The following is a 24037-nucleotide window of genomic DNA, read 5'->3' on the forward strand; positions in this document are numbered from 1 at the left end:
CGGTCGACTACGTGGGAGTCCAGCGACATAGCCATTACGCTAACTGCTGGTTGCCCCATTCCAAGTTACTTCTAAACCATCCTTTTTCAAGATAAGCTCCTAAAACAGTAAGTTAGAACAATAAGTTCTCTGAACATTTCCCTAGATGGCCTTGATAGTAATACATAAAGCCTACACTAATTCAAGCCCTGCTTCGTGTAGGAAAAAGCTGCAGAGCAGGGGCCACTTTATTAGAAATCAGAGTTGATCTATGGGAGACCAACTTCCCCTTTCTATTGTCTAGCATGCATAAGTGAGGACTTCCTGATCAAAAAAGTTGTCCTCACCTCCACTGCTACAGTCTCCTCTTTCTGAGCTCTGGTACCTCACTAACCTCTGGAGATATCATAGGCCATAAAGAAGGACAGTCTCTGAAGAGCAGAGCTGTTTGCTATTTGTTCAAACATTATCATCCTTTATATCTTGACTTTATATAACAAGCTGGGATCAACTTAACAGAAGTCAAGAGAAGCAGTCATCTACAATCAACTGACAATCACCAAATTGATCCTGAAAGACCTCACATTAAGTTTTGTCAATGATAAAGCAAGTATGAATACCATAAGAATGACAGGTAAATACTACAGGCACTCATGGGACCAGCAGTTAGTGTAATGGCTATGTCGCTGGATCCCCACGTGGTCAATCGCGGTTCATGTCCCACACCCAGAGGCTTAAACTCACACCGGGCGCGTGTGCATGCATGCCCAAAATCCCAAGAGGAGAATGGGAGAATGGAGGAGAAGGGATTGTGGCGTGGCAATCCCCTCTGGGGGGTGATTTCTCGCTTTCTGTCTCTGTATCTCTGTCTGTCTGGCGAGCGCACACGCCCTACAGCAAAAAAAAAAAAAAAAGAAAGAAAAAAGAAAGAAAAAAAAAAGGAAAAAAAAAGGTTGAAGCAAAGAAATGTGGTATTATCTGTTGAAGATATTTTGGAAAGAGAAACATGAATGAATTCCCACATGGTCTCAGGCATTGCCTAATTATAGCTTATTTGAAATCATCAGTGTCCTTGAGTCTCTCTCCCCCCCTTTCTCTCTTAGGCTTTTCGTAATAAGCTGCCTTTCCTTTCGCTATTGGTGTGTTTCGTTCAACTCTGTCCACAACACCAAGAACCTGGGTATCATCACAGAAGCCATCCTGTAACATATTAATATACTGTGGTGAGCCAGGCCAGGAGGAAGGCAGAAATGATGTCAACCCCTCCCCCAACCCTACCAACAATCTACACCTGCACAATGGCAGGTTTTGAGACTCCTCTTCAAAAAAAAACACAAATCCAGCTGTGACGAAAGCTGTAAAATCACAAACGACTATACAGCAGGAAGAGCAGCTTCCTGGGACCTCTGCTAAGTGCTGCTGAATCCCACTGTGAGTCATCCAACACCGCTACAGCCCTCCGAGCAACACACTCAAGACTACCTCAATGACCTGCCCTGGCCCAGCTCCCCCACCTACATTAGACAGGTGAGAGTTCCATGATTTCCGGTAGGTAGGGCCAACGCCCCTTCCCAGCATGAAGCAGTTACAGAAAACAGACCACTCACCTTCAACTCCTTACAAAGTCTTATGAGGATCGTGCCTCAAAGGCGAAATAAGAGACAGGAGAAAGCTAGAAAACAGAAGTGAGTAAGAGGGCTAGGAGCAACTTCCTATGTGGAAAACCAACCAGGGCAGAAAATTCCCTGCCCAGAGTAATGTAAACGAGATCTTCAGTGGCGTGGCGGGATGTCTAGCTGATGAAGCACATCTGACACAGCCAATGAGATCAATCAGTGGGCCCAGCCACATATGATAGAGCCAGTGCGATAAGAACGATCAGTGGGTCCAGCCAATCAACAAAACCGACTATTATAAACCTGCCAGGGCCACTGAGCCTCTCCCACTCACCTCTGGCCCACTCCTACCTCTCAGAAATGTACCTATGCTTTCATGTAGTAACCTACCTTTTCTTTTCACTAAAAATAAAATAATCGTAGCAACACTATAAAAAGAGTTAAAATCTCCATTTAACAAATAAGCAAGCTGAGACTCGAAGACATTAAATGACAGCCTCAAGAATGACAGTAAAGCCTTTTGGCCGTAACCGCCATCTTCCAGTGATTAACCAAAATGACGAACAGAAAGGAAAAGGGGAGAGGCACCCAATATATGTTCTCCAGGCCTTTTAGAAAACATGGAGTGGGGGAACCAGCAGTTAGCATAATGGCTATGTCGCTGGACTCCCACGTAGTCGACTGCGGTTTGCGTCCCGGACCTGGTGGCTTAAAACTCATGCCGGGTGCGTGTGCGTGCGTGCCCAAGATCCCGAGAGGAGAATGGAGAAGGGATTGCGGCGTGGTCATCCCCCTGGGGGGTGATTTCTCGCTTTCTGTCTCTATGTCTCTCTCTCTCTGGCGAGTGGACGCCCACTATATCGAAAACCTTTCAAAAGAAAAAAACCAGAAAACATGGAGTGGTTCCTTTAGCGACATAAATGCGAATCTACAAGAAAGGTGATATTGTAGACATCGCGGGAATGGGTACTGTTCAAAAAGGAATGCCCCCCAAATGTTACCATGGCAAAACTGGAAGTCTACAATGTTACCCAGCATGCTGTTGGTGTTGTTGTGAACAAACAAGTTAAGGGCAAGATTCTTGCCAAGAGAATCAATGTGCGTATTGAGCATATTAAACATTCTAAGAGCAGAGCTGGCTTCCTAAAACGCGTGAAGGAAAATGACCAGAAAAAGAAAGAAGCCAAAGAGAAAGGTACCTGGGTTCAACTAAAGCGCCAACCTGCTCCACCCAGAGAAGCACACTTTGTGAGAACCAATGGAAAGGAGCCTGAGCTACTGGAACCTATTCCCTAGGAATTCATGGCATGATGGGTGTTAAAAATAAATTAATCTGTGATCTATAAAAAAAAAAAAAAGAAGTGCAGGTTCAGAGCATAATATCAAAAGAGGAGAAAAATATTTTTTTTTAAGGGGAAAGAAACATAAAAAGCAGATCTGATTCCTTTAAAAAAAAAAAAATAAGGATAACTTTCTAGGAAACCTAAATGCCCCACTGTGGCAGAGGACAGTAATGGTGTTTTTGCCGAGAAGTAGTTTTGCAGAATAAGTATAGAGTTCAGTGAATAAATGTTTTCATTCCATTTTCCTTAACAGCTCTTAGCTTTATTTCAAGGGTCTTAACTACCTGAGCACCAATAGTATGAACTGATCTGATATTTATGTGCAGAGAATCAATTTTTGGCTATAAAAAAAAAAAAAAAGGACAGTAAATAAAAGAACAAGGACTGGGACCAGCAGTTTGCATAATGGCTATGTCACTGGACTCCCATGTAGTCGACTGTGGTTCGAATCCTGGACCCAGTGGCTTAAACTCACAACGGGCACATGTGAGTGCATGCCCAAGATCCCGAGAGGAGAATGTAGGAGGACTGCGGCGTGGCCATCCCCCCTTGGGGGTGATTTCTCGCTTTGTCTCTGTCTTTCTGGAAAGCTCACACACTCTCTCCTCAAAACCTCTCCACAAAGAGAAAAAAAGAGCAAGGACTGGAACGCAGGTTCCGTCTGGTTCCAAAGCCTCTGTTCCTTCAACAAATAAACTCATACTGTAACTCCATTTTTGATTTCCTCTCATAACTGACAGGTTTTCTTTTCTTTTTTTTTAAGATTTATTTATTTAATTCCATTTGTTATTATTTTTTTATTTTACCAGGGACAGAGAGAGAGAGAAAGAGAAAAGAAGGGAGTAAGCCACTAGGTTCAGGACTCAAACTGTGGTCACCCAGCACTTTTAACCGCCACGCCACCTGCCGGCCCCCAACAGGTTTTCAACATACAAAAAAATATACCTCTCCTTGGAAAATAGTGTAGAGAGCAGGCAAGTTTTCCATGGTCTCAGGCCTTCCTGAATTCATTCTTAAAGTTCTATGGCTCCTCCATTTCTCTTCTTTTAAAATCAATTCAAGTGTCCTGTCATAAGAAGTAAACCAGACAACAATGAGAGAGACATCTGCATTAGCAAGACATGAATGTGCAGACAGTCCACAGCTAGTCTCTACAGAATAATATGTTTAGACTTTTTAACGACTTTTTTCTTTATTTGTGAGAAGACGCATATGCCCTCACAGGACTCTTTCTCATAGAATGCTGGCCACTCCAACACCTGCCCAGCAAGTTTCAGGCTGACCAGACTGGGATTGGAACTACTATGGAACCTAGTTTCTCATGAGGATCAGTTACTGTTGCACCACGGAACCGGAACCGGCACAATATCCATGTACTTTTTTATCCAAATCTCTGTGTGTGTTCTAATTAGGGAAGTTCTAGAAACTTTGATCTTGTTTCTTTTCAATTTGCTACCTACCCAAGGCCATTAAACCACTGGTTCTGTTGTTTGCTATTGTTGCTATTCTTTTAGCCTTTGGGATGGGGATGGTGAATGTGTGTGGCTAGACTTTTTTATTTTTTTAAAGAGATTTTTGCTATAGGTCATGTGGGGTCACTGGAGAGACAAAGAAAGATAGAGAGCAAGAAATCACTTCTCAGGGGAGATGGCCATGCTGTAATCCCTTCTCCTCCAGTTTCCTCTTGAGATTTTGGGAATACACCCAGCAAGTGTTTCAAGCTGCTGGGTCCAAGATTCAAACCACGGTCAGTCATGTGGGAGTCCAGTGCCTTAACCACCATGCCACCTGCTGGCCCTATGGTTGAACTTTTTAAAAATTGAAATAATGGGGGCAACCTGGTGGCATAGTGGCTAAGGCAGCCCAATCCCAAATAGCCAACTGTAGAGTTTGCATCCCAGACCCATTGTCTTAAAAAACACACTGGGCTTGTGTGCATGCATGCCTACAGTTCCAAGAAGAGAATGAAGGAGAAAGGATTGCAGCATGACCATCCCCACCTTGGGTGATTTCTCTCTCTCTCTGGCAAGTACATATGCCCTATAGTAAAAACTAAAGAGAGTAAAAGAGGAAATAGTAGTAAGAGCTAACGTTTATCAAGCGCTTACTATGTCCAGGCAATACGCTATGCACTGTGGGCATGCAAAATCTCACTCAGTCTTCAAAATTCTCAAAATGTACGAGACCGTACAGTCAACAAAACAACGGCTTCCAGAAATCAAATTACTAAATCTACATTATGAAGTCAGCAAATGCAGGGCCAGCAGGTGGAGTGATGGCTGAGGCGATGGACTCCCACATGGCTGGCTGACTGCAGTTTGAGTCCCAGACCTGGCAGCTTGCTTTCTCATTTTTTTTTTCTTTCTCTCTCTATTAAGCACATGTAACCTGTCACAAGTTAAAAATAATGATAGGAGACCAGCAGGCCGCATGGTGGTTAAGGCGCTAGACACTCCCACATGGCCGACTGTGGTTCAAATACCGGACCTGGTGGCTTGCTTTCTCACTTTCTCTCTCTCTCTCTGTACCTCTCTCTGGTCAAATTAAAATAAATGAATGAATAAATAAAATTAAATAAATATTTTAAAAAATAATAATAATAAATAAAATTAAATAATTCATTTTTCAAAAGAACGATTTATTTTACTTTATTTTAAATTATTTTTTTTAATTTTTAAAATTATTTATTGAGCTTTATTTATTCATTCATTTTTAATTTGACCAGAGAGATACACACAGACAGAAAGTGAGAGAGAAGATGAGAAAGCAAGCTGCCAGGTCCAGGACTTGAACCGTGGTCAGCCATGTGGGAGCATCCAGCGCCTTAACCACCACGCCACCCACTGGTCCCTATTTCAAATTATTTTTAATCTGACCAGAGAGAAAAAAGGGACAGTGAGAAAGTAAGCCACCAGACCCAGGACTTGAATTGCATTCAGTCATGTGGGAGTTCAGCACCTTTACCAGCATACCATCTGCCAAACCCAAATAAATTATTCTTTTAAAAAAAAGGGAGGGGCCATTGGGACCAGCAGTTAGTGTAATGGCTATGTCGCTAAACTCCCATGTAGCCAACCACAGTTCAAGTCCCAGACCCGGTGGCTTAAACTCACACAGGGTGCATGTGCATGCATGCCCAAGATCCAAAGAAGAGAAGGGATTGTGGTGTGGCCATCCCCCCTGGGGGGTGACTTCTCGCTTTCTATCTGTCTCTCTCTGCCTTTCTGGCGAGCACACGTACCCTATAGCAAAAACCTCTCAAAAAAAAGGGGGGGGGGCACCAAACGGCAGAGTCAAACCCTAGCTGATTCCCAAATCCATGTTCTTAACCACTATGGTAGGCATTAAATATGAATTACTTCAAAAAGAGAGAGCCAGCTCCGTGCCCTGGTGGTTAAGGCAACCTGATACCACATGGCCAATTGTGTCGTTTGAGTCCAGCCTTAACCACAAGTGCCCAAAAGCTTGACAGAATGGAGAGGAAGAGAAGGGAATGCAGCATGGCCATGCCCCATTGGGAGGTGTTCTCCTTTCTCTGGCAAACACATGCACCTTTTGGTAAATGAAAGACAGAAACGGCCAGCAGGTGGCATGGTGGTTAAGGAGCTCAACTCCCACATGACCAACTGCAGTTTGAGTCCTGGACCTGGTGGCTTCCTTTCTCTTTCTCCCCCCTCTCTCTAGTGAGCGCACAAGTCCTATAGCAAACAAAAAAAAATAGCAATAAGAAAGAAAATTAAATAATTATTTTTAAAAATCATTAACAGACATTTCTTACTTAATATGTTATGGCAATTCATACCTTTTTTTTTTTGAGAGAGAGAGATTTTTGCTAAGGGTGTGTGGGGAGACAGAAAGTGAGACGTCACCCCTGGGGGGAATGGCCACACTGCAATCCTTTCTGTACTCTCCTCTCAGAATTTCGGGCACACACGCACAAGTGCCTGGCATGAGTTTCAAGGTGCTTGGTCTGGGACTCGGATAGCGTCAGCCATGTGGGAGTCCAACACTTTAACCACAACACTACCTCCTGGTCCCTGCATCTTTCTGTAAATCTCTACATAATAATCCATTGTTGGATGTTCCAAATTCATTCAACTACTGGGTCCTCAGAAAGTCATGACGTGTTTTTGTTTATTTGGAGAGAGATTTTTGCTATAGGGCATGTGCACTCGCCAGAGAGACAGAAAGTGAGAAATCACTCCCCAGCATGGATAGCCACACAGCAATCCCTTCTCCATTCTCCTCCCAGGATCTTGAACACATACACGCACAAGTACCCAGCATGCATGAGTTTGAAGCCACCGGTCCAGGACTCAAACCGCAGTCATCCATGTGGGAGTCCAGTAAAGTAACCACTACACCATCTGCTGTTCTCCATGATGTGTTTTGTATGAAAAACGCATCATGACTTTTCCAGGGACCCAGTATTTAAAAACGGTGTTAAAATGCATACTGCAATTCAGTAGGTTTGAGGTGGTGCCCAAGACCAGCAAATGCTGTTAAGACCCTGCTCTCCACCGGCAGCCCCAGGCTCCGTCGGAGAGCCAACGTAAAAGCCAGGTGCAGTGGTGTGCACCTGTTACCCCAATGACTGTGGAAGGCTAGCACATGAGGTCACGAGCTCAACGCTAGTGAGGCACCTCTGTGAGACCCTATCTGAAAGAGTCAGACACTGTGTAGTCCCAGCTGGAAAGCTGATGCACAGCCATGATCCCAAGACCCTGACTAAAAAGAGTTCTGTGGGACTAGCAGATAGTCCAATGGTTACATTGATGGCCTCCCACATGGTCAAACCTGGTTTGAGTCCCAGACCCGGTGGCTTTAAAAAAACTCACACTAGGTCTGTGTGCATGTGTGCCCAAAAACCCTGAGAGGAGAATGTGCGTGCATACACCCTATAGCAAAAATCTAAGAAAAAAAAAAAGAGTCCTGCTATTTTTGAAAACTTTCTAAAATAGTGAGATAGATATGAGACCCATAACAGAATTAAAAGGCCTAAGAAAATTGACAAGGATTGAGTTATACCATTTGGAATTGCCTTGCAGTAGTTGTGGTAGCAGGACTAAGATTTTATTTCACTTGGGACCAGCAGTTAGCGTAATGGCTATGTCGCTGGACTCCCATATAGTCGACCACGGTTCGCGTCCTGGACCCGGTGGCTTAAAACTCTTGCCGGGTGGGAGTGCGTGCGTGCCCAAGATCCCGAGAGGAGAATGGAGGAGAAGGGATTGTGGCATGGACATCCCCCCTGGGGGGTAATTTCTTGCTTTCTGTCTCTCTGGCAAGCGCACATGCCCTATAACAAAAACCTCTTAAAAAAAAAAAAGGGATTTTATTTCACTTAAATGTTTTCAACAATTGTGCTATAGGGGATCAGCAAGTGGCGTGGTGGTTAAGGCACTGGACATTCCCACATGGTCAACCACAGTTCGAGTCCTAGACCTGGTGGCTTGCTTTCTCACTTTTCCTCTTTCTCTCTCTTCGTCTGTGTCACTCTCTGGTCAAATGATAATAAAATGCATGAATGAGTAAAAATAGTTATTTTTTTTTTATTGTATTATATAAGGAAGGTATATATATCAGTCACCCTCGTCCCAAAACAATGGCAGAACAAGAAAAGTGAGGGGTGAAAGTGGGGAAGGCAGTGAGGGAAAAAATAGCTCAGTGAGGTAAGTCTATGTTGGGTAGGAATGTGAAAAAAGCAGCAGCCAAGTTGGGTTAGAATAGGGTGATAAGGGCACCCACATGGCGGAGCAACCCAGAATGGGGAATCAGAATCCAAGCACAAAAAAGTGGGGCCTAAGGATCAGAGAAGTAACGTAATGCAAATTTTATGATTTGGGTTGCTATACTGCGGGGGTTTTGTAGGAGAATGTCTTCATAGGAAAACTGAAGTATTTGGGGTAACAGGATATTAGCTCAGCAATTTAACATAAATGATTCAGAAAAATACATTATTTGTACTATACTTCTGAAATTTTGTGACTGTTAGTTAAAAAAAAAAATGAATGAATGCAACTGGAAAAAAAGAGAAAAAGACACATTTTAGCCATCCAGGTGGCGTGGTAGTTAAGGCAGCTGGATCCCCATTGTAGACTGCATAGTTTGAGCCCTGGTGGCATGAAAATCACGCTAGGCATATGTGTCGGTGTGTGTGCCCAAAATCGAGAAAGGAGAATAGAGGAGAAGGGGCTATGGTGTGGTCATCCCCTCAGGGAGTGATTTCTTATTTTCCTTCTCTTTCTTTCTCCAGTGAAGGCAGAGTGACTATGGCAAAAATCTTAAAAAAAAAAAAAAGAAAGAAAGAAAGAAAGAAAGAAAAGAAAGAATGAAAGGGACCAACAGATGTCATAATGGTTATGTTGCTAGACTCCCACACAGCAAACCGCGGTTCGAGTTCTGGAATGCCAGCCTAGATTCTGTAATCCATCATTCTAGTAATACTCTGAACTCCTCTCAATTCTCTCTATAATCTGCCTATCTAACAATACTCCTACACCATGGAGTATAGCTGCAGACAACAGAAACCACTTGTACCAGGTTTAGCAGAAAGGAATTTATTTCCAAGTGTTGGGTGGCTTCCAAAGACGATAGAACAGGCTTTGGCAGAACTTCCAAGAACAACTCCTAACCCACAAAATGATACTACCTTTGCCATAATCCATAAAGTTATGGCTATTACTACAGAAAGTCACCAAACTAGGAAGCTACTGACTAGAAAAACTCAGTTACTTAACTCAGTTTCGCAGGTGGGTAGTGATTAAGGCACTGGACTTCCACATGGCTGACTGCAGTTCGAGTCCTAGACCCAGCAGCTTGAAAATCATGCTGGGTGTGTACTTGTGTGCCCCAAATCTCAGGAGACTGGAGGAGAAGGAACTGTGGTGTGGCCATCCCCTCAGGGACTGATTGCTCACTTTCTCTCTCACTGTCTCTCTCTGGTGAGCACATGCACCCTATAGCAAAAACCTTTGAAAAAAAAAAAAAAAGGTTTTTCTTTGTTGGGAGGTAGCAGTGGTCACACACACACACACACACACACACACACACACACACAGATACAGTGGTCTCGACAGGGTTTTTTAAAACTGCCAGAGTGTGCATTCACTTGCCAGAGAGAGACAGAAAGACAGGGAAGGGGAAAGTGAGGCATGGCCACACCACGATCCCTTCATTTATCCACCTAGTCAAGATTTTTTAGACACATGTGAATACATGCCCAGCATGGTCCTCAAGCCTCAAGGGCCAGAATCAAACCATGCTTGACCTTGTGAGATCTGGCCTCCTAACCACTAGGTCACAGGGCTAGACCTCTTTTTGTAAGTTTATTTACTTATTTTTCCCATGAAAAAGAGACACAGAGACAGAAAGCGGGAGAAAAAGAGAGATAGGCACTCTAAAAAGAGTATTCACACTACGATCTACTCCCAGCTCGACCTGGCCTTAGCTCAGGGGCAGCCACACATCGCCCCTCAACATGTTCAGAGAGGTTTCCCCGATACAAACCTGGAACCTTCCCATGTGGTTGGCCTGGAGGAGTACTCTGTTACTGCTGCACCACTGCCCAGCCGCCCCCACCCCCATTGGGTTGTGATGCCTTAATTCACTTTCAGCTTTAGCCAGTCCTGGGTCATGAGCATGTGCATGCCTGGTATATTCGAGGAGGTCTCCAGACATGGTCAGAGCTTTCCCGGGTGGGTTAATCTTGCAGAACTCACATTATATGACTATACAGTGTTTGTTCCCTCGATTCTCATGTTAGGTGCAAAGGTATTTTAGAAAAGTTTTTATTTTTCCAGACCCTTTAGTAAGAGAGGCACATTAGAGGTCAGGATGTGTATTGAACTAAGCCAATCCATGCCACACCTGGATAGGTTTCTTACGTGCATGCATTAAATAGCCTGGTGTGGTGGTGAAAAACAATGATCTCCAGCCTCAAATGGGCCTTCGACTCCACCTGGCAGTCCCACATTTCTATAATTTTCCCACAATCCATAATGACTTTTAAATGTTCTGCAATATTCTCAAATCTCTGGCCTTCTTTCACTCTAAGATCCTACTTTCTACTTTTTTTTTTTTTTGCGAGGTTTCCGCTATAGGGCGCGTGCGCTCAACAGACAGACAGAGAGAGACATAGAGACAGAAAGTGAGAAATCACCCCCCAGGGGGGATGGCCACGCTGCAATCCCTTCTCCTCCATTCTCCTCTCGGGATCTTGGGCACGTACGCACATGTGCCTGGTGTGAGTTTTAAGCCACCGGGTCCGGGACACAAACCGCGGTCGACTACATGGGAGTCCAGCGACATAGCCATTACGCTAACTGCTGGTCCCACTTACTTTCTATTTTACAGAGAAAATAAAAGCCATTAGACAGAAATTCATTTCACCAATACCGAATACATAAACAACCTGTACCTATACTCTTTGTTTCCTTCTTCCCTTCTGTTAAATGAAGAAATTGCCCATCTTCCTCAGGCTGATCCCTCTACCTATACTTTGGATCACACCCACTTCCACATTCTTGGAAATCTTACACTACCAATGACCCAACTTCTCTCTCTCATACTTAACTTCACCAACGCCCTCTCAACTGGACCCTTGATAATCCCTCAATGCCATCAGTTACCACATCTTCTCCTCTCTACAATAGCATCTATGAAAAACAGTCTACTTTCACCACCTCCATTTTGTGCCTGAATCCTTGCCTCAAATCTACCTTGTGTCACAGCAACAAAATAACTCATGCTAAGGGTACCCTGAGTTCCAGGGAGACAAAGTCAACAAATACTTTTTTTCCCCTTTTTTTGGAGAGGTTTTTGCCATAGGGCATGTGTGCTCACCAGACAGACAGACAGACAGAGAAATAGAAAGTGAGAAATCACCCCCCCAGGGGGGATGGCCACGCTGCAATCCCTTCTCCTCCATTCTCCTCTTGGGATCTTGGGCACCCACGCACACGCACCCAGCGTGAGTTTAGGCCACCAGGTCCAGGACTCAAACCACAGTCGACTACGTGGGAGTCCAGCGACATAGCCATTACGCCAACTGCTGGTCCCAACAAATACTTCCCAATCACCAACTTACTGAAATTCCGAGTTTCCATCACAGACCACTCCTTTGCTTCTGAGACATTCCTCTGCTCTTCCCCCTTCTTCCTCCCTGTTTTTACTGCGATCATCTGCCTGTATGTACTTCACCACTAAACGTTGGAAATCTTCAAGGTTCTGCCTTGGGTGACCTTACTCACACCTATGGCTCAATTATCATGTACATGGAGTCAGGATACATCTGTCTCCTGAGCGCCAAAGCAGTATTCCAAACTGCCCTGCTGGTTGTCACGAATGACCTTTCCCCTAGAAAAAAGCAGAAGTCCACAAAGAACAGAAAAGTGGTCTACACTCATTGTCCAGTGGTCCTATCCCATGAGCGGCACCATCAGCCATGCAAGTGCTGGGCCAGAAACCCAGGCGTTACCTTCGATCCTCTCTTCACTCCCGATCCCAATCCATCATGAAGTCCTGCCCCACCTGCCCTTCTGAGCTGTCTATCTCTAGAACCTGTCCAACGACTTGCAGTTCCACATCCCTGACCAAGACTACTGCGTATCCCCCTGAGAGATCTGTCTTCCATCAGGCCTCTCCCGGCCCAATCCGGTCACGGCTCTGAGCCCACATCCCCGGGTGGGGCTTTAAAAACCGGACATTGCTATGATTTCCTCTGAAAAGCTGTCCTGCTTATTTCTGACACTGGCATCAGGTGTCTGCCGGGCAGCACTTGCACTCACCAGTGTGACCGCCGTCTAACGTCTTTCCCCAGCAGACCCGACCCTCTCCGCCCCGACGTGGCCCGTGCGCCCCCCGCGCCCGCACAGGAAGTCTGGGCTGGACGGCGGAGCGCAGGCCTGGCTCCGACATGCGCGACTTCCCTGCAAACCTGCGCCCTGGAAGGCCCGACGTCCCCTTCGCCGCTGTCCCTCTCAGGGGCACAGAGCGGGCCCTAGGAACGGACTGCAGAACCAGGTCGTCCTCCTCAGCCACAGGGGCTCGGGTGGAGGCCGTGAGACGCTCGGCACAGGGGAGGACGCAGGAGGCGCTTGCAGAAGGCAGCCGCCAGAGACCACCGCTCCGCTGCGGCCGGAAAGGGAACGCGGGGACCGCCGCCCACTCTAGGTCACCAGGCCCTTCAGTCCAGAAGCTCAGGCCCGTACCGCACGACAGAGGCGCCGCCTCCAGATTCCCGCGGCAACTCACCCCCGCGGCAACCCACCCCCGCTCTCGGGCATACTCACTCCGCTGCAGGTACAGACAGCCCCGCCGCGCCGCTGCGTGAGACTCGGGGTCCAGCGCGTTTCCACCCATAAGACACAGCGCGCGGAGGAAGGACGCCAGCTCGGTCCACCAATCCTGGCATCGTCTTCTCATGACGTCAGGAAGATATGGCCAATAACAAAGGACTATCTAGAGGGCGGTGCGGAAGGGAATCTTGAGAGCCGATTGGTTTATCCAAGCCGGAAATGATGGAGGAAGAACTAAATTAGAGCCAATCGCGCGGCGCGCGAGGGTGTCGGCGCGGTTAGTGGCGGCCCTTGAGGAACGCGCTGCCCGCTGTGATAGAACAACAGAAGCGCAAGGGCCCCGAGTTGCCACTCGTGCCAGTGAAGCGGCAACGGCATGAGTTGCTGTTGGGAGCGGCGGGGTCGGGCCCCGGAGCCGGGCAGCAGCAGGCGACGCCGGGAGCTTTGCTGCAAGCGGTGAGTGAAGAAGCCGGCGGCCTTCGGCCCTCGGCTCCCCTTCCCCTCAGCCCTGTGCCGGGTGAGCCCTCGCCGGCCTTTTCCCGCACTGCGGAGCCGATCGAGGATGTCTCCCTGCACTTCAAGGGTGAACGCCGTACGGATGCCCATCTCCCCCGGCGCGCCGTACGTGTGCGGGCTACAGCCGGTTCGCGGCCCCCCGGCCCCCCGGCCCCGAGGTAGCAGGGGAAGCAGGGGTAAGCTGCAGTCTAGTCAAATTCAGCCCCATTGCTCCGTGGTGGGCGCTGGCCAGATGGCTGCCACAGCAAGCTCCGCAGCTCATGGGCCCCGGCTCCCCTGCGCTGGGACCTGGGGATAAGTTTGGCTGTGGACATGGTGAGAAAGAGAGGGTAAAAGAGAATTAGAGGTAAGAACCTTGGCCTCGAAACCGGGGCAAAGGCTCATGCACCCTAAATCTCCCAGGGATCTGGTACGGACCACTCGGGAAGTTTGTAGTGAATGACCGAAGAAACAGGGGAGATTAATGATGCTGGCGCTGGGACTTTGAGCAGATGCCTTCCCCGTTCATTTCGCTGCATTAATTTTTTTTTTCTTTTTGAGAGAGATTTTTGCTACATGGTGTGTCCACTCGAAGAGAGGGAGGGAGACACAGAGAGACAGAAAGTGAGAAATCACTCCCCAGCGGATTGGCCACGCGAAAGCCCTTCTCCACCCTCTGCTTGGGATTCTGGACACGCATGCACACACACTTGGGTAGTTCAGCCACATAACCATTCCTCCATCTGCTGGTTCCCCTGCATTAGTATTATTAACAACTAAATAACTGCTAAATATTCCTAAGAGTCAGAAACTGCCATATTCCCATTTTGCAAGTGGGAAAACAAACTTACCTAGTAAGTGATAGAAACATATTTTGAACTTAGGATCTATGCTCTTAGTTACATTTTTTAAAATTATTTATTTGTCCACTCATTTATTTTTTAATTTGGCCAGAGAGATACAGAGAGAGAGGGAAAGTGAGAAAACAAGCCACCAGGTCCAGGACTTGAGCGGTGGTGGGCCATGTGAGAATGTCCATCCAGCACCTTAACCACCACACCACCTGCTGGTCCCCTTAGTTACATTTCTTGTACAATATAGTTCTGATCACGGCTCTCCTACTAGGCCTGGGCTCACAAGAGGAAATAGGGGATTCCTTCCTCTCAGCTCAACCAGCCTGTTAGCATATTCTGCTAGCACTGTCCTCAGATATGTCCAGAATTTCTGCCACTTTTACCACCTCCATCACTGCCTCCTAGTCTAAGCCATTATCTCCTCTGGCATTATTGTAGCAGCAGGCTCCTAATTTGTCTTTCTGTTTATTCTGCTCTTTTATTTGCAGTCTGTTGCCAACTTGGCAGCCTGAGGAATCTTCTAAACCACAGATCACATTCTTTCTGCTGGAAACTCTTGACTTTACACTTTATTCACAGTAAAAATCAAAAAACTTGATAATCATTAAAAACCCTTTCCCTCCCACCCACCACTTTTTCATTGTTCACCTAGCTACAGTCCTACCTGTGTCATCCTCCTGCTTTGGGACCTTTGCATTTGCTGCTCCCACTGTCAGAATTTTCCATGGTTTACATACTTAGCTTCTATAAATCCTTGCTCAAATACCTCTTTTCCTTTTTCTTTTTAAGAATTATTTAAGGACAGACAGGTGGCTTGGTGGTCCCACATGGCTGACTGTGGTTCCAGTCCCGGACCTGGCAGCTTGCTTTTTCATTTTTCCTTTCTCTCTCTCTGGCCAAATTTTAAAAATTAATAAGTGGAGATCAGCAGGTTGCATAATGCTTATGTTGCTCGACTCCCACTTAGTCAACCGCTGTTCCAGACCCTGTGGCTTAAAGCTCAAACCAGGGAGGCCAGCAGGTGGCATAGTGGTTAGGGTGCTGGAATTCCCATGTGGCTAACCAGGGTTCAAGTCCCAGGCCCGACAATTCGCTTTCTCATTTTCTCTTTCTGTCTTTCTCTGGCAAAACGCATGTGAAAAAAAAAAAAAAAACAACAAAAAAAAAATTCTTAAAATTAAAAAAAAAAAAAAAAACCTCATACTGTGCATGCATGTGGAGAATGGAGGAGAACGGATTGTGATGTGGTCATTCCCCCGGAGGTGATTTCTCCCTTATGTTTCTCTTTCTCTCCAGCAAGTACTCACATCCTATTCCAAAAATCTCTCTTAAAAAACAATCAGGAGTTGGGACCAGCAGTTAGCGTAATGGCTATGCGTGTGCGTGCGTGCCCGTGTGCCCAAGATCCCGAGAGGAAAATGGAGGAGAAGGGATTGCGGCATGACCATCCCCCCTGGGGGGTGATTTCTCACTTTCTGTCTCTCTTTCTCTGTCTGGTGAGTGCACATGCCCTATAGCAAATACTTCTCCAAAAAAAAAAACAATCAGGACTGGGGCCAGCAGGTAGTGTGGTGGTTGGGGTGCTGGACCTCCCACATAGCCAACCACAGTTTGAGTCTCGGACCTGGAGACTTACTTTCCTACTTTTCCTTTCTCTCCCTCTGTCTCTCTCTGATCAAATTTTTAAAATAGATAATAAATGAAATAATTATTTTTAAAAAATCAGGACCAGCAGACAGTATAATGGTTACATTGCTGGACTTCCACGTAGTTGACCATAGTTCAAAGCCCAGACCTAGCGGCTTGAAACTCAAACTAGACGATTGTGCATGCATTCCCAAAATCCTGAGAGGAAAATGGAGAACGGATTGTGGTGTGGCCATTCCCCCTGGGGATTGATTTCTCACTTTCTGTCTGTGTCTCTCTGGCGAGTTCATGTGCCCTATAGCAAAAATCTCTCTTTTAGAAAAAATAAAAAATTAGTAATTGGAGCTGACAGATGGCGTGGTGGTTAAGGGTGCTGGACTCCCACATGGTTGACCACGGTTCAAGGCCCAGACTGGGCGGCTTGCTTTCTTGCTTTTTCTTTCTCTCTCTCTCCCTCCCCCCCTTTCTGGTCAAGTTAAAATAAATAAATACATAAATAAAAATTAATAAAACTTAATAAGTGAAAAATAATAACAAAATTAAAGATAATTATTTAACATTAGTTTAAAAGATAAAATGAAACAGGCTAACAAAGTCTTTAATTTTTTAAATTTTTCGATTCACTATACAATACATGCACCCATCACGGCAAGGGGGTGAAGGGGCAGGGACATAAGAATGTAAGCTACAAGGACTCAAAATGCAGTCAACTCTGTAGGGGTCCAGCACCTTAACCACCATGCTGCATAACATTTTTTGAATAAATGAATAAGCTGGAAACTACTAAAGAAATTTAGGGTTATGCATAGTACATTTACTCTTGTTATTTGACAAGTAAGAACATCAGCTCTGGTTTAGGTAAACTGCCCAAACCTAGGCTTAATGCCCAAGACCATAATTAAAACTATTTTGCTTAATAGTCTGTAATCTACAGAGTTCTTGGGAAGGTCAGTTCAGTCATTAAATGAGTGAGAAACCGAACAATGTTGAATGACATAGACAGGGTCTCTACAGTAACAGAGCATCGTTCCTCTGGGAAAATAACACAAAATATATAATCAAGTACATGAGGAAGGTGATTTCAGATAGTGCTGATTGCCATGAAGGAATACAACAGATCTTGGGAAAAGCTAATGGAGAATGTATTCCATGAAAAAAAAATTATTTAGGGGACCAGCATTTGGCGTAATGACTATGTCACTGAACTCCCATATAGTCAATCGCAGTTCGAGTCCCGGACCCGGTGGCTTAAATTCACAAGGGGTTCATGTGCTTGCATGCCCAGGATCCCGAGAGGAGAATGGAAAGGGATTGCTGCATGGCCATCCCCCCAGGGGGTGATTTCTCGCTTTCTGTCTCTCTCTGTCTTTCTGGCAAGTGCACGCACCCTGTAGCAAAAAACTCTGAAAGAAAAGGTATTTTACCTTTTTGCACCACAATAAACTTGTTTTAGTTCTATAGAGAACATATGTTTGTGAGATGGGGGTGAAAAATCACCCCCTGGGTGATATCTATACTGCATTCCCTTCTCTTGTTTCTTCTCTGGATTTTGGGCATGCACAATACATACCCAGCACGGTTTTCTTTTCCTTTTTTTTTTTTAAAGACTTATTTATTTTTGGGCCAGCAGGTGGTGTGGTAGTTGGGGGCGCTGGACTCCTACATGACCGACTGTGATTCAAATCCCAGACCTAGTGGCTTACTTTCTCACTCCATCCCCTTCTCTCTCTCTCTCTCTGTCTCTGGTCAAATTAAAATAAATAAAAAATAAATAAAGTTCAATTAAAAAATAATAACAGTTCTTAAAACATAATGATTTATTTTAATTTAATTTATTCATTCATTTATTTTAATTTGACCAGAGTGAGGGAGGGAAAGTGAAAAGGCAAGCCACCCAGTCTAGTATTTGAACCATAGTCAGCCACATGGGAGTGCCCAGTGCCTTAACCACCACATCCCCTGCTGTCTCCCCCCTAGGATGCTTTTCAAGCTGCTGAGTACAAGACTCAAACCACACAGCCAGCCCAAGTGGGATTCAGCTTCTGTGCTACATGCTGGCTCATACACTTGTATTTTAACTGTTTTTCCATGAGCGTTGTGAAGTCCCTTTGTACAACAGAGTTAATGGAATACAGCTGGGCATGTGGGATGCTACTTGAGTTTAAGTGACCCAGAAAAGACGTTCTGAACAAAAAATAATTCAAAAGGAGCCAAAAACTAGTGGGGGAAGGATTTCTGGTGAGAGCAAATATAATTGTAAAGATCCTAAGGCAACAGTGAGTTTTAACACGTTTGAGCAGTCAGAAGTTGACTGTGGGTAAGAGCAGAGTCAGGGAAGGGGAGAGTCCGTGTGGTAAGAACCCATACTGGGAAGTTCTGGAGAGTATCAGATTAGAAACATGAGTCACATGAGAAGAGCCAACATTGTCTAAATTGGTTGAAATCCCCTTAATTACTATTTGTGTGGTCTTTTCCCTCTCCTCCTGCCATGTACACACACAGATTTTGCTCTTTCTTTTGCCTATATACAATGGCTCCCTCATACTTCTCTTTTGTTTAGGGGCCTCCACGATGTTCCTCCCTTCAAGCCCCAATCATGCTGCTCTCAGGACATGAAGGGGAAGTGTACTGTTGCAAGTTTCACCCCAATGGATCCACCTTAGCATCTGCAGGATTCGACCGACTGATATGTAAGGCATTGTTTTTTAACCTGGCTTAATTACTTTCTGTCGGATTATGGTTTGTTTACCTTGGGTGCCATAGAAGGTTATTGATCTAAGTTGGCAACATAGCAAATTACATGGCTAGCATGCCAAAAAGTTGGAGTGTGAAAATGCTAAATGTCTTGGCTTATTGTTGTAGAGATCAGGGTTCATGTGATAAGTACAGAAGGCAGAAGGAAGGATTTGATTTATTATAGGTTGAGTATCCCCCATCTAAAATGCTCAAGACCAGAAGTGTTTAAGATTTTTTTATTTTAGAACGTACATGTATACATATTGAAATTCCTGGGGATAGAACTTGAATCTATACAGGAATTCCAGTATGTTTCATAAATAACATACAAATTGCCTGAAGGTAATATATATTTTTGTATTGCAGCATTTTTTTAGTGCAACATGTTAAATGAGGTTGGGTGTGGAATTTCCCACTTCTGACCTCATGTTGGTACTCAAAAAGTTTCAAATTTTGGAACTTTTTGGATTTCTTTTTTCTTTTTTCTTTTTTTTCTTTTTTTTTTTCTGAGAAGTTTTCGCTATAGGGCGCGTGCGCTCGCCAGAGAGAGAGACATAGAGACAGAAAGCGAGAAATCACCCCCCATGGGGGATGGTCACACCGCAATCCCTTCTCCATTCTCCTCTCGGGATCTTGGGCACGCACTCACACGCCCGGCTTGAGTTTAAACCCACCGGGTCCAGGATTCGAACCGCAGTCAACTACGTGGGAGTCCAGCAACATAGCCATTACGCTAACTGGTGGTTCCCGGATTTCTTTTTTCTTTTAAGATTTTTTTTTTTTAAGAGGTTTTTGCTATAGGACATGTGTGCTTACCGGAGAGATAGAAAGTGAGAAATCACCCTCTGGGGAGAATGGCCACACCACAATCTCTTCTCCAGTCTCCTCTTGGGATTTTGGGCACACATATGTGTGCCCAGTGCGAGTTTTAAGCCACCGGGTCCGGGACTCAAACCACGGTCAACTATGTAGAAGTACAGCTACATAACCATTATGCCATCTGCTGGTCCCATCTTTTAAGATTTTTGCCATAAGGTACATGCACTCACTGGAGAAAGAGAAAGTGAGAAATCACCCTGCAGTGGGTATCATGTCATAGTCCATTCTTCTTTAGGATTTTGGGCATGCACACACGTTCCCAGTGTGTTTTTCAAGCCACTGGGTTAGGAACTCAAACCACTAAGTTGACCACGTGGGATCCAGCACCTTATCCCACTGCTGGGTACATTTTGGATTTTGGATTCAAAATGCTCACTTGTAGTTGAAAAGTGAGTTGTTCTAGTTTGAGGATATCTTTTGCATTGAGGTAAATCTTGAACTGATTTTATAGAAAGATGAGATTTAGGCTTCACAGGTTATTAGAAATAATAAGAAGAAAGAGAACTTTTCTTTTCCCAGTAGTTTGAGGTCCTCTTTTATTTATTTATTTTTTTAATTTGACCAGAATTGAGAGAGAGAAAGCAAACCACCAGGCACCAGGTCCGGAACTCGAACCACAGTCAGCTATGTGGGAGTCCAGCGCCCTTAACAACCATGCCAACTGCAGGCCCCCTCTTTTTTTTTAAGAATTATTTTATTTAACTTTATTTATTTATTTACTTATTTTAATTAACCAGAGATCGACAGACCAAGAAAGAGAGAGAGAAAGTCAGAAAGCAAGCCAAGAGGCCTGGGACTCAAATTGCAGCTGGCCATGTAGGAGTCCAGTGCCCTTAACCACCACACCACCTGCTGGCCCCGAGGCCCTCCTTTTGATCTGCACCTAGAATCCTACCACATGGGAAGGAAGGAGAGGATCCTAAAGTGCTAATAGACTTAGATGAAGATGGTTTACCTGGGCATGGCAGGTGGCATGGTGGTTGAGGATGTTAGACTCCCATGTGGCCTACCGTAGTTCAAGTCCTGGACCTGGTGGCTTGCTTTCTCACTTTCTCTCTCTATCTCTCTCACTCTGTCCCTCTCTGGCCAGATTAAATGAATGAATGAATGAATGACCTACCTGTACATCATTAGGATCTGCTACCACATTTTCAGTTACAAGTTATTAGACCTGTTTTGTGGGGAGTAGAAAAGGCCAGTTTGGGGATTTATGAGAAAAGGCAAGAGAGAGAACTATCTATCGACACTGCTACCTATACGCCGCCCATTTTGATTAGTAGGTTAAAGTTCTATGACCCTTAAACTTTCTAGTAGCCAAACATCAGGGAGGCTGGGGGATCTCTGGAGAATTCCATGAATTATTGATAAGCTTAATTTCATCAAACAGGTTAGAAACAGTTTTGTTTGATTCTTTTTCACTTTTTGCTATAGAGAGCATGTACTTGATGTAGAGAGACAGAGAGGGAGAGAATGTCTTCCCTGGGGATTTTGGACTACGTAGGAGTCTAGCGACATAGCCCTTACGCCAACTGCTGGTCCCTGTTTTTCAAGCCACTAGATCCAAGACTCAAACCTCTCAATCAGCTGTATGCGATCAAACTGCCTTAGCCACCAGCTGGCCCTACAAATAGTTTTGTCAAAAAAATAACTATCGTATGCATGTGCCTCCTTGTTTGTGTAGGTAATTCTTAACATTCAGGGGGTATAGCAGGTGGTATAGTAGTTACAGTGATGGCTTTTACATGGCCAACTGCGGTTCACGTCCCAGACCTAGTGGCTTGAAAATCATGGCAAACGCATGTGCATTCATGCTCAAAATCGCAAGAAAAAGGGATTGTAATGTGGCCATCCTCCTTGGTGGTGGGAGGATGATTTCTCACTTTCCATCTCACTGTCTCTCTCTGGTGAGAGCACATCCCCTATGACAGAAATCTTTTTAAAAAAATAGGCTGGGGCCAGCAAGTGACATGGTGGTTAAGGGCACTGGACTCCCACATGGCCGACCATGGTTTGAGCCCTAGACCTGGCGACTTGCTTTCTCACTTTCCCTCCCTTTCTCTTTCTCTCTCACTCTCTCTTGCTCTGTCCCTCTCTGGTGAAATTAAAACTAAATAAGTTAAATTAAATTAAATAATTCTTTAAAAAAAAAAATGGTGGCAGGTGGCTTGGTGGTTAAACATGCTGGACTCCCACATGGCTGATCATAGTTCTAATCTTGTACCTAGCAGCTTGCTTTCTCTCTCTCTTTCTCTCCCTTTCTGTATCTATCTCTGTTCAAATTGAAGAAAAAGAAGAATAAATAAAATTAAATAGTTCTTTAAAAATTAAATAAATAGGGACTAGCAGTTAGCGTAATGGCTATGTCACTGGACTCCCATGTAGTCCCCTGCGGTTCAAGTCCTGGACCCCATGGCTTAAACTCATGCCACACATGTGTGCATGTGTGCCCAGGATCCCAAAAGGAGAATGGAGGAGAAGGGATTGCCGCGTGGTCATGCCCCCTGGGGGGTGATTTCTTGCTTTCTGTCTTTCTGGTGAGCGTATGCACCCTATAGCAAAAAACTCTCAAAAAAAAAGGCAATGATAATAATGATAAAAGAATTACTTTAATAAATAAGTAAATAAATAAATAAATAAAAATAACATTCATGGAACTTCACTCCTTGTTAGATCAAATGCCCTGAGGAACCGTTTCTACTTATTTACTTCAAGTCTAAAGTCATTGCCATTATAATTTTCAAGTTGTGGCTTCTTAGGTTTTCCATAATTTATATCATTTTGCAGTCAGAACAGACAAATAGTAGTGGGTCCCAACTTTAAATTACAGGAAAAAATATTTTCAAAAATTATATCCATCCCTTTTCTTTTTTAACCTTATAAATTGTAAAAATATTGCCACTTTTATTTTAGTGTCAGGAAAGTTGGTCTACTTGATAGGACCATTAGTGTTCCAAAGGAATATAATTTGAGAACTATTGTCTGTTAAATTCGTAAATACCCTCTCAGCAGCCAGTAATTCAGTTACTTTTTGCCTAATAACGCTCAGAGAACTCCTGTCTTCCTACCAGTGTTGTGGAATGTGTATGGTGACTGTGATAACTACGCCACGTTAAAGGGGCACAGTGGAGCAGTGATGGAATTGCATTACAACACCGATGGCAGGTGAGTACTCTGAAGAGTGGAATGGCTCTTCTCTTACTGGCCCTTCTCAGCATCTTCGTACTTTTCATCCTTAAGTTTCCTCTCAGGAGACCTCAGCTTCAAAACTTGCTCTATGTTGGGTAGCTTCTTATCCTTATGCCTGTCGCCCCAAGTGAGGTGTTTATTGTCCAGATGTGCATAGCTATAAATACGTAATTTCTGTCATCTCACATATCAGCGCCCTTGATAGATTTTTCTGTTTAAGAATATTTTGTTTCATTTTATTTATTTCATTTTACTTTTAGTTTTACTGTAGGGCATCTGTGTTCACCAGAGAGAATAAGAGAGAGAAAGTAAGAAGTCACCCCCCAGGGCAGGAGGCCACACCACAGCCTTCCCATGTTCTCAGTCTCTTCTCAGGATTTTTAGGTGCACATACACATGTTCCCAACGTGTTTTTCAAGCCACCGGGTCCTGTACTCAAACTGCTCGTTTGGCCATGTGGGATGCAGCTGCCCCACCACAGTGCCACTGGCTGGCCAGTTTTCTTTTTGAAGACATAAAGCAAAATGTAGTTTACATGTTAAAATCAGCTACTTTTTACTATAAAAGTAGTAAATACTTTTTTTTAGGTTTTTGCCATAGGGCACATGCACTCGCTGAAGGGATGGGGGAGTGAGTGATGCCTTTTAGGGGGAGGACCACACCACAATCTGTTCTCCTCTTAGGAGTTTAGCCACACATGCACATGGGCCAAGTATGGTTTTCAAGTCACTGGGTCCGAGACTTCAACCGTGCTCAGCCACGTGGGAGTCAAACACCTTAACCACTGTGCCACCTGCTGGCCCAATAAAACACCAAACACCAAAAATACTATACATTTTTCTAGAGCCTTTTTTCTACTCAGAACTATTAGAATTTTACATATTTGCTAGAGCTGCTTGCACAATCTCTGCTGCTTTTTTTTTTTTTTTTTTTTTTTTTTTTTTTTTTTTTTGTGGTGTTTTTTTTTTTTTTTTTTTTTTTTTTTTTTTTTTTTTTTTTTGCTA

At 44.5% G+C, this 24037-nt stretch overlaps 2 protein-coding genes and 1 non-coding gene across 7 annotated transcripts in view; 2 read left to right on the plus strand and 1 right to left on the minus strand.

Moving 5' to 3' along the window:
* ZCCHC17 (zinc finger CCHC-type containing 17) overlaps positions 1 to 13306 on the minus strand; it is a 75348-nt gene extending 62042 nt beyond the window's left edge. For 3 of the 5 annotated variants that reach the window (XM_006158131.3, XM_027775555.1, XM_014591425.2), the window contains exons 1-2: positions 13231 to 13306; positions 3884 to 4004 (exon numbers count right to left, since the gene is read on the minus strand). In XM_006158131.3, the coding sequence (XP_006158193.1) occupies positions 3884 to 3949 (66 nt within the window). In that variant the 5' untranslated portion in view covers positions 3950 to 4004; positions 13231 to 13306. Of the gene's footprint in view, positions 1 to 3883; positions 4005 to 13230 lie in introns of those variants that run through there. The other 2 variants (XM_014591426.2, XM_006158130.3) reach the window with 2 other exon arrangements.
* Positions 13307 to 13521: 215 nt separating this feature from the next.
* Positions 13522 to 24037, plus strand: part of SNRNP40 (small nuclear ribonucleoprotein U5 subunit 40) — a 40711-nt gene continuing 30195 nt past the window's right edge. Inside the window, exons 1-3 of the mRNA XM_027775557.1 lie at positions 13522 to 13692; positions 18793 to 18922; positions 22916 to 23009. Coding sequence (XP_027631358.1) covers positions 18829 to 18922; positions 22916 to 23009 — 188 coding nt within the window. The 5' untranslated portion in view covers positions 13522 to 13692; positions 18793 to 18828. The remainder of the gene's footprint in view (positions 13693 to 18792; positions 18923 to 22915; positions 23010 to 24037) is intronic.
* Positions 13935 to 14068, plus strand: LOC114009612 (small nucleolar RNA SNORA5). The gene has a single exon (XR_003550997.1). It is a non-coding gene; the product is annotated as a small nucleolar RNA SNORA5 (small nucleolar RNA).

Source organism: Tupaia chinensis, unplaced genomic scaffold (genome assembly GCF_000334495.1).
Source record: "Tupaia chinensis unplaced genomic scaffold, TupChi_1.0 Scaffold000573_1, whole genome shotgun sequence".
Classification (NCBI taxonomy): Eukaryota; Metazoa; Chordata; class Mammalia; order Scandentia; family Tupaiidae; genus Tupaia; species Tupaia belangeri.